The sequence below is a fragment of the Nerophis ophidion genome, linkage group LG28, assembly GCF_033978795.1.
Source record: "Nerophis ophidion isolate RoL-2023_Sa linkage group LG28, RoL_Noph_v1.0, whole genome shotgun sequence".
Classification (NCBI taxonomy): domain Eukaryota; kingdom Metazoa; phylum Chordata; class Actinopteri; order Syngnathiformes; family Syngnathidae; genus Nerophis; species Nerophis ophidion.
The window spans coordinates 14,571,913-14,583,052 of NC_084638.1; the positions used below are offsets into that span (position 1 = coordinate 14,571,913).

General features: G+C 40.5%; 1 protein-coding gene across 1 annotated transcript; it reads left to right on the forward strand.

Moving 5' to 3' along the window:
- The first annotated feature begins 1,439 nt into the window (after window positions 1–1,439).
- Window positions 1,440–10,425, forward strand: zgc:153115 (uncharacterized protein LOC768186 homolog). The gene is made up of 2 exons (XM_061891480.1): window positions 1,440–2,428; window positions 8,429–10,425. Exons 1-2 carry the CDS (start codon window positions 1,948–1,950, stop codon window positions 8,668–8,670), a joined length of 723 nt encoding a protein of 240 aa, XP_061747464.1. The 5' UTR covers window positions 1,440–1,947; the 3' UTR covers window positions 8,671–10,425.
- The last annotated feature ends 715 nt before the right edge of the window (window positions 10,426–11,140 follow it).

Below are 11,140 nucleotides of genomic sequence, written 5' to 3' on the forward strand. Positions count from 1 at the left end.
AAAATGCTCTGGTAGAAATTATGCCCTTGGTGTTGTTAGGGTCGGTTTCGACCCGGTTATAAAAATAAGATGATAAAGCAATGACAAGAGCCAAAACTGAACACACTGACAGCCTTTTTGATTGATTGATTGATACTTTTATTAGTAGATTGCACAGTACAGTACATATTCCGTACAATTGACCACTAAATGGTAACACCCGAATAAGTTTTTCAACTTGTTTAAGTCGGGGTCCACGTTAATCAATTCATGGTAGCTCCTCTCCCAATCATGTGAGATTTAGTGGATTCTCATTTTACCTTGTTATCCTGTACAAAAACAAACAGAAGACGGACACTAAAAGTGTCACTTTTTGCCACTCTGATTTTGTTTTTTTATTAGTTTTGGAACTAGTAATCTATTTCTCTTGGTTTCATTTGCTTGATTGGTTGTTTGTTTGATGTTGGATTTCTGTTGCTGAAAAAAATACTTTTTAGCCTTTTTCTTGAAGTAAATATGTATGGGTCGAAATTGACCCGTAACACCATAGATGTTACTATAGTTAAAATTCTTAAAATGAAAAAATAAACAAAACACATTTATTTAAGAGATGTGTTCTAATACCCCTTAGTAATAGTTAGGTAACACAACAACCTTTTTTGTATTTATATGACTCTCTTGAGGTTCGTTTTACCATTTTTAAAAATTGAAATCGAGGGGTATACTGACAAAATAAGGCCCAATGGCCCAAACCAAAAATATTAAAACCAACATTTTCAAGGATAAGGAAGCCTTTCAAGGTAACCAAGAGATGAGAAACACATTGGATGATAGATAATTGTTTTTAGTGTATTGTACAGCTGATTTAAAACATGGGTCAAAACCGACCAGTTAACATAAGAGATGGTAACAGAAAGCTAACACAAGAGGAAGGTTAAGTATGTATGTAATTGGAATGCCCCCCTTGATCATCAATTTATTACAAATAGCCAATGCATACTATATGGAAGCATAAGAGAATAGAGCCATCTAGTGTCGCTTTTTTGGATTTGGAGATGTATGTAGTGGATATTTTTCTCTCTCTTGGAACCTATGTTCAATATTTGCATTGGCGTACAAACCAATGTTTTGTACTTTCTTCTAAAAAGTCTCAATAATCCGTCAAAGCGATCAGCGTGCTCGCCTTCCCCCATCCGTACCCAAGCTGCCTGCTGCCACCCTTCCACGCTGCACCCGCCACGGTCCACGCCCGTGCTGCGACGTCAGGCAGTGTGTCGTTAAAGATGCATTCGCGCTTTGACAAACGTCGTATTTAAGAGCTTCGCTTTGAAAAAGGGAATACCAGATCCACTTGTAGTGTAACCCTCGGGTAGAAATAATAGTCGAGTTGAATGTCGACATCGCGCTTTTGGGGGCTTGACCGTGAAATGATCTCGACGAGGAATGTTGAAGTTGCATTTTAACCTGACTTTGAATGGTCGCGCTTTGTTTGGGATCGTCACTGATTATGAGAAATATTATGCTAAAACCATCATATTTAACATTGTATGGATTCAGGCGAACTTACTAAATAGACGTGGCCGTGTTGTTTTTGCAGAAATTCATCAGACCAGCGTGGCAAGTTTACAAACCGAGGGACATTGAACGCATCTGCGGTCCGGATCAGGGGGCGTGGGTTTGACCGGCTCGTGGAGGCTCAGACACAATGAACCGTCAGTCGGTCGGGGGCACGCATGTTGGGCCGGCGACTTTGCTTCTATTATAGCACATTTTTTTTTACTCTCTTTAGTGCCTTTCTTCGTCGTTACTGCGGGATTCCTGAAGCTCTGTATGGCGGTTACAATGCTCACTTGGGAAGTGCTACTTCGTCGAGTTTGATTAAAACGAGGTCGGCACCAGACTACAGTTAGCCCCTCCTGCTTTATTTATTTGTGCTAGCTCAGGCCGACTGCAACGAGGAAGACAACAATGTCGGTCACCGCGTCCTCTGATTACTTCGCAGCCGAGTGTTTGGTTTCGATCTCGAGTGGCCCCGTTTTGCACAGACCCACGCCGGTGGCCCCCGCCAGCCAGCCGGCCACGACGGGCCTGCTCCCCGGGGAGCACGACGGGTCGAGTGAGGACCGAGAAGTGCGGGAGACCCTGAGGTTAGAGGGGGCCAACATGATGACGGTGGCCGGTATTCTCACCGACCTACACGGCAAGTTCCGGCCCATGTCGGCCTACTCTGAGAGCAGCAACTCGTCGTGTGGAGGGGAAAGTGGTTACACCACGTTGTCCGACCCCACCACCCCGACCATGACCCCCTCCGCTACCCCAGTGCCCGGACAGCAACCGCCGAGGGGGGGCCCTCGATCCCCCGTTAAGAGACACCAGTGCACTTTTGACGGATGCGACAGAGTTTACGGGAAATCATCCCACCTTAAGGCGCACATCCGGACCCACACAGGTATGTAGACCCAAACAAGTCACATGCTGCGTAGGGGTGACGCCTTTAGGACCGTTTTTTTTTTTTCTCCGTAACGACCATGAATGCAACACCCTTCACCTCGATATGTGCTTTGTGTGACTTAGCACGATTTAAGCAACGTGGTGTTTTTTTTTAATCTGTTTAATGAATGTACCCCACAACCTGTTGTCGAACAAAGCCAAAGTACCGCCCTTAGAAACGCCGACAAAGAAGTAAAGTAACAAAAGAACCTGGTTGACGAACGTCTTCCTCTCGGCCGCATTTGCATATGAAATGAACGTAAGAGGAAACCTCGCAGGCTCGCATTGTCAGGCAGTTTTTTTTTCTGTAAACGGCAGCAGACATCACTAAAGTGTCAGTAGTGTTCATAAAGTTCACCCACCGTCCGCTAACACTTCTAGTCGACCGTGAATATTACAGTAAAACTGGACGCCAACGGCATTAATGGCTGCACTTCATGCGACGTTTATTGACGGTTGGAAAATACAGCTTCATGTATGTATGGGCACCATGGATCCTCGTCAGCCAAAATGTGCGTGCGATTTTTATTTTTAGGGTAGAACGTGGGGAATGGTGCGTTCAGGGTCGTTGAGCAAGCAACGGATTAAGGACAGGAAGTGGCTCAAAGAAGTGCGGTGGGAACGCCCACAAAGTGTTCTGCAACAACAACGTGGCCTGCCTTTGTGATCTTGAAAATGGCTCCTAGCATCCTACTCTATGATCATCCTCCCACGGTGTAACCTGGGAGATTAAGGCTCGAAGCAGTTTAGCAAAACCAATCTTGCTTGATTTTAATCCATACCTTGCTATATTTTCTCTTACATTAAACACGATTTTTTACAACTAAAATAGCCACAATAACTCGTACGGTTAGGAGTGGCGACGAGCAGTTCTTTAAATGACTAAATAACTACTGTGATTTTACACAATATTTGGCCTTTCAACCGTGTCACTTTTATGTAAAGATGTCATAAAACAAAGTGTTCATTTTATTACAAATTAAAAGACTATGTGTAAGTACTCAACGATAAGTTGATTACAAAAAAAGCTTAAATTTTTTTCCCCTGAAACTACCAAAAATTTTGGACCGTAGGGCACGCTGTCATAAAGTGTATTGCAGATGGGTGGGTCTGTTCAGGTCTATTTTCATACAAAATACACATTGCATTAAAAGGCGCATTAAAGGAGTCATATTATATTTTATCTACGTTCACAAGACTTCCTTCTAGTCTACATATCATGTAATTGTGGCTCTTTAATCAAAATGTTGCATAGATTGTTCTACAGGCCATCTTCAAACCGCTTTCTGACCATCTCTTCAGGATGAACCATTTTTTGGGCATCTCTTCAGGATGAACCATTTTTTGGGCAGTCTTATTTATGTGGCTCCACTTGGACCGTGTATTATCCCCGTCATCTTTGCCCAGGTAGTTTTTGACACTCCCATAACGAATCTACTGACAGATATGAGTTTGAACTGTATGCTATTTTATATAAAAAATGACAACAGCTGGCGATGAATGGTACTTAACAAGAGGATAGAGGAAAAAGAAAGAGCTTTTTGACCATGGCGCAGACGACAATTTCAGACGCATGCAAATTTTCGGGACTTTGATAATACCGGTGTGTTAAAGCACAGTACGTCTGACTACAGAAGCCTTAATGCTCTGTGTCCAATCAAGTGGTGCAGATATGTAGCTTACCAAAGTCCTACTAAATTATTTTGACAGATCTTTGAGCAATGTGTATAATGTTCTAAGTTACCAATGAAACATCGTTTTGCTTGCTAACCTGTACTTGCTAGTGTCATTTATTAAATGGCCGTCAGTCCACATTTATCTCTTATGTGTGACTGCCATCTACTGGTCACACTTATCATTACACCATGTGCCAAATACAATTTCTGAAGCACAACCAGAATTCAAATGCTTCAATTTTCATTTTGTTGCTTCAGGTAATTGTTTGAGTGAAACTACTAACAATGTATGAAATCCAAACCGCATGGAGTGCTCTTTAAATTTTCAAACATAGTTTCCGCACGGCCTCTGTGTAATGGTGGACTGGAAATGTTTTTATTTTTATAAATGTACACATGTGAAGTGTATTATCAATGTTGATTGTATGAAATAATTTCTAAAAAGTATTAAAAGTAATGGTAAGCAGAAAAATGTTCATTTCAACAAATTTCCCTAAAGTATGCATTTAGGCTATATAAAGAGTGTTTTATCCGATTACAGTAGCTGTGATTTGTTGATTTTAATTGGTTCTCGACATGACAAGAAAAGTAGGAATTATTAATAATTAGAAATCTAATACTTTCATTGCTAGAGCATAAAACATTGTTAACCATGTTTTTCAGACTATTTGGTGCACTTAAATCCTTTCATTTTCTCAGAAATCGACAGAGCTAGTGCGCCTAATGTAGTAATTCGGGTTGTGCTTACTGAACTTGAAGCAATTTTATTCGATACATGGTGTTATAAGGGTGACCAGTAGATGTGAGGCTAGGGCTGGGCAATATATCGATATATACGATATATCGCGGGTTTGTCTCTGTGCGATTATAGAAAATGACTATATCGTAATATTCGAGTATACGTTCTCATACAGGACTTTTAACTGCGGGCGTACACTTCAGGCTCTCCTCGCTCTTTCCTGTGTCTCTCCTTCCCACAGACAAGCAGGCGCACATTCTTAGATACGTCACAAACTGTCACGTCATACGTCACATACACACCCTCGCAGAGCAGAGAGGTAGCGGCGTGGCTAACGTTAGCTGCTAACGTAGCCGTACGAGAGAAAGATGGTGCGGCTCTGGTAACAAATGAAGGAAGACTTAATCCCCAATAAAAACAGCAGGGTTTCCATCGTCTGGCGGTGGTTCGGCTTCAAGTGGGAATATGTCGTACAGACAACCGTAATTTGTCAAGTGTGGGGGGGAAAAAGCGTTGCTATAAAAAGTAGCATTACTGCTAATATGTAGCATCATTTGCAAAGTCACTCGCTAGAGAATGAAGAGAATTTCATAACCTTAGTAACATACCACATAGTGAAGGATGAATACTATTTGATTTCCTATTATGCAGCTCATTTTTATTTGACACTTAAAATGTCTCTGACAATCCTGCAATTTATGTTTTAAAAAATGACTTGAATGTTTGTGCCATTGCTTGATAACTTTAAAAAATGCACTTTTGGTCAATTGACTTAGTCTCTGCATGAAAGTTTAAAAGTAGCATATATTAATGCAGTATGAAGAAGAATGTTTTAATGTATACACATACAATCATCATACTACTGTGATTATATGAATCAAGTGTTCATTCAAGGCCAAGGCAAAATATCGTAATATATATCAATCAATCAATCAATCAATGTTTACTTATATAGCCCTAAATCACTAGTGTCTCAAAGGGCTGCACAAACCACTACGACATCCTCGGTAGGCCCACATAAGGGCAAGGAAAACTCACACCCAGTGGGACGTCGGTGACAATGATGACTATGCGAACCTTGGAGAGGAGGAAAGCAATGGATGTCGAGCGGGTCTAACATGATACTGTGAAAGTTCAATCCATAATGGATCCAACACAGTCGCGAGAGTCCAGTCCAAAGCGGATCCAACACAGCAGCGAGAGTCCCGTTCACAGCGGAGCCAGCAGGAAACCATCCCAAGCGGAGGCGGATCAGCAGCGCAGAGATGTCCCCAGCCGATACACAGGCTGTATATCATATATATATATATATACATATATATATATCATATATCGCGATATTAAAAAAAGACAATATCGCCCAGCCCTATGTGAGGCACACATAAAAGAGACTTGTGGACTGCAGGCTGACAAACCCTGTTCAATAAATGATGCTGGCAAGTACAGGTTAGCAAGCAAGCCCAACACTATGATGGTTTATTGAATATATACAACATTACACACAACACTGAAAATCTGTGTGTTTTAGTAAAGCTTTTTTAATGTTTTAGTTCAACTTTGGTAAGCTACAAAGCCACACCGCTTGATGGATTGTCGGCGCATTATGGCTACAGTAGTCAGACGTGCTGTGCTTCTACATACAGTATCAGTATGGTGTGCGCATAAGGACCCCAAAATGTCACCAATTAAGAGACATATTCTCTGGCGTTTCGTTTCGACCTATTATGCAAAACCAACTTTTTTTACCAATTATTTTTTGCTGTTTTGTATTTGCGATCAGCTTTAGTCCCAAAAATGTGCATGAGTTCACCATCGTAGTCAATAAGCTCCTTCTTTTTCTCTATCCTTTTATTCATTCATTCATCCATTCGTCCTCCGCTGTTGCCATTTCTAATATAAAGTAGTGTACAGTTCTAACTTATATCTGTCAGTAAACTTGGCATAGAAGCACTAAAAACTACCGGTACAACAAAGATGACGGAGAGAAGACGCTGACATAGTGAAGGCAGGCAAATAAGACCGGCCACAAAACGGCGTACACCGACGAGACGATTCGAAAGCGGCTTGAAGATGGTCTCTAAAACATAATCCATGCAACATATTGCCCAAAGAGCCACCATTATGTGTCACATAGACCACAGGGAAGTCTGTTAAATGTAGAATTTTTTTATAATATAACAACTTTAATGCGCCTTGTAATCCGGTGCGTCTTTTGTATGAAAATAGATCTGAATAGACCCGCTCATCGGCAATGTGCATTATATTGCGGTAAACCCTATTATGGGTAGACTTCCCAACAATATGAAAGCCCCCCCAGACATGAAATAACTCCCTTTACTCACCTTTACACTCCTTTAATCCAATATACTAATGTTGCTTGAGGCTGAGCCAATTAGTGGCCTCATACTGAACAGCCCGATCTGATTGGTTTGGTCTCATCTAGTGGCTAATACCACTGTAGTAGTGGTATTTTTGTATGTTATTTAGCCATATTATGCCTGGAAATGCAAAATTTAGGGCAAAACAATTTATAATATATGCTTTAAAAATACAAAAACATTGCAATTTCTGAAGGGCGATGTGGTGGGGGACGGCTATACTGGATTCATCAAACAAACTAACAAACTAAATAATGGATTGTTGCAGCCCGAGCCTCTACATGCGTTTTGCATGTTGGAACCAACAACACAGGCAACCAACAAAAATCTGTAGACCAAGGGTATCTAAACTTTTTTTTAACAAGAGACGCATAATGAAAACTCAATGTACACAAGGACCATTTTGATGTTTATTATTTTGGAAAAAATGCTGAAAAAAGACATATTACATATCAACTAATTGCATATATTTAAGGACAGACATTGGTACTATCATTCGTTATTACACCCGTGTCCAAAATGCGGCCCGGGGGCCACTTGCGGACCAAAGCCCGAGTTGTGTTGGCCCATTTTCTATCGCTTGTCCCCTTCAGGGTTGCGGGGGGTGCTGGAGCCTATCCCAGCTGTACTATGCTCATCGTAGGGCCAACACAGATTTATTGTAGTTATAATGTAATATTTACAAATGTTGCTTGGAGTGATGAATGAAGAATCCTTTCAAGCAAAAAACGATATATACGCTTATTTCCGGTTTATGGCATCAAAACAGGAAGTACATGTTCAACCAACAATACCTGCAGTGAGCTAACTCGTCCAAAAGATGGCGTCACAGCACAAACGACACCTTTTCAGTTCTCTGCGTGTGTTTAATGCAAACTATTGAACTCCAGATATTATGGGCATGAGCAAACATAAAATAAATTAGTCGCTCCATCTTCTAAGCCGCAGGGTTCAAAATCTCGGGAAAAAGTAGAAACTTATTGTCCAGAATTTACAATATGTATTTTGATTACCTTTTGTATTACATTTTCAGGTTTTTTCTCATTACATCATGTCTTTTTTTTTTTTTTTTTGGGGTTACATTTTTATTTTGTTTTCTGACAAGTTGTGGGCCGCACTTTGGACTTTGACTTATTCGTCTATCTGGTTCTGCTCTCTTCCTGCAGGTGAGCGGCCCTTTCCCTGCACCTGGCCCGACTGCGAGAAGAAGTTTGCCCGCTCCGATGAGCTGGCTCGCCATACTCGCACACACACAGGAGAGAAGCGCTTTCTGTGCCCGTTGTGCGACAAGCGCTTTATGCGCAGCGACCACCTGATCAAGCACGCCCGACGTCACCCTGACTTCCACCCCTACATGTTGGGACGCAACAAGGGCATGTGTCCCTCCAACCTGGCTGCCCACCATTAGATGGTTCAGGTTCACTGGTTACGGGGGTTGGTTAACCAGCTACAATCTGAACCATTGCATCCCTATGTTGTACCTCAAAGGTACACATACACAAATTGTCAGTGCTGGATGGGAGGGGCAAGTACCATTCACTCTCCATCCACAGAGGAAGTCACGTGACCACTGTCCACCTGGACCATGAAAAGGGTTGGGTGTCATTGGCTAGTACATCATTCGAACCAGCCCCAAATCTATAACTGCAGATTTGATGTGCTTTTCGATTCCACTTATCGATTCCGCAAATGAGTTGAGTCTGTTGCACTTTCTTTCCAAAACACCCTCTTTTAAGGGATTCAAAAGACAAGCGCAGCGTCCGTGAATAGCAGAACAGAGCTAGTTTTGTAATGGGGACTAAATGATAGAACAAGCAGGAACGTCTTAACAAAGACGGCACCATTAGTTCGGTGCGTTCTTTCATTTAAGAATCTGCACGTCTAATTTGGGACATAATTGGTCTGCTGGAAAGATCATGCACAGAAATCACCAGCAAATATCTACTTGAGTGTATACTTCATCTTTTATTACTAATACATCACAGCACATGTTATTTGTTTTATGACTTACTCGATATAAATCTTTTTCTGCTTTCAAACATTTTTGGTTCATTCTTGTACCCCCGGAGCCGATGAGAAATGGAATCGAAAAAGCAAACAATTGACCAAATAAACCCAACCCTAAACTAGTAATAACCAATACTTTTTTCTTAGCCTTTCTCAAACTGCAGGGATTCTTATTTCCATATTTTCTGTTTAAAAAAATCATATCACCCAACAGCCAAATCTCCTGTTTTCTTGTGGTTCAGTTGTAAATTGTTGCCGTGTTCCTCAGTAGAGTTTTACTGTGAGTAGCACAATATTGTGATGTTAGCTAGCACGGCAGCCTCTAGATGCTTCTTTCTATTTTTTAGCTTTGCCAATTCCTTTTTTATTTTTTGTGCAAATTTTAGTGGCGATACATTCCTTTTTTAAATTGCATTCAAAGCATCATCATAGAAGGTATTATTACCCTTTATATTAAATATAACCCTAGATGAAATATGATTTTGGCCATAAAGTGGCTCGAGCTTCACTGTAGAAGAGCAGTTTGCACGCCATCCTAAAACCGACATTTATCACCCAGGAAACGCTGACACATAATACGGAAGTATTATGTCTAATATCGATGCAAATGTATATAAGCTTTAAGCTTTTAATGTAGAAGTATATTGCAACTAGCAGCTGAAGTAATACATGTGATGTAGTCCTTATATTAGGGGGTAACAGTAAAGCTCGATAGGAATGCTTTGCGTGTTGGTGTGTACGCGTGTGGTTTTGTTTTCTTTTTTTTTTTTGCTAAGGAAAAGTTTCTTGAGTGGAGCTTAATTTGCAATCTGCTACTTTCAAAGTAAAGGTTTGTAGTTTGTAAGTGGTGTAAAAACAAAAAACATTTCAGGTTAAGTCTCTACACAGCAGCCGATATCAAGCAAAATTGGTGGCAATGAATTACTGTCACAAAATCACACCATCTGGTGTTTTCCGAACATTTGTGGATTTTAGGTTGTTGAAATATCTTCTTGGGAACTTTGCTTCAGTATACAAACATTTCGGTTGGCAAACCACGTCAAAGAAAAAGGTTTGTGGATGGAAGTTCCCCTGTAATGACTTCACTGCAGCTAAAAAAAAATAACGTTATCTTAGAAAAGGCACATACTCGGGTAGACCACAGCTGGCGAAGGCCTTTGCAAAGTGTACCTTTTCAAAATATCACTGAATCTGCATGCGCACCACCAAACTGCTGATGCTCCAATGTTTGGACTTTGACAACATTTAAATCCAAATGTTTAAATAGAGTGATTTATTTAAAAAAAAAAAAACATGACACTGTACTTGAGTGATCCGGTACCAAAATATCAAAGTGGTGTATTTCAGGACAAGTTGCTTCCGTGCATGTTGAAATGAAACACAACCTCAGTTTCCACACAGTTTGTCCAGCATGGACCTATTCATTTAGCTCAGTGAACGACACCTCTTCGGTGAACTCTGAAAGCCTTAAACTATGTTTAAAACCACTTGTTTACAGTTTAATCATCATATAAGTATATGTGTGTGTATGTGTGCATATATATATATGTATATGTATATATATATATATATATATATATATATATATATATATATATATATATATGTATGTATATATATTATATGTATGTATATATATATGTATATATGTGTCCTCTGTTGGGGCGCTCGACACACAGTCATTATGCAATATGGCACTTTTGTCTTACAGGTGTAGTTGGCTAAATAGCATCAGGGCTTGCACTGTGACTATACAAGTGTTTAAGTGAGCACTGTGGAACTTTGCAAATATGTTATTGGTTTGTCAAACTGCCTTCTGTCCAAGTGCTTTAGAAAGGGTGATGACAGGACTGCCTAGCTGTACCCGTGTT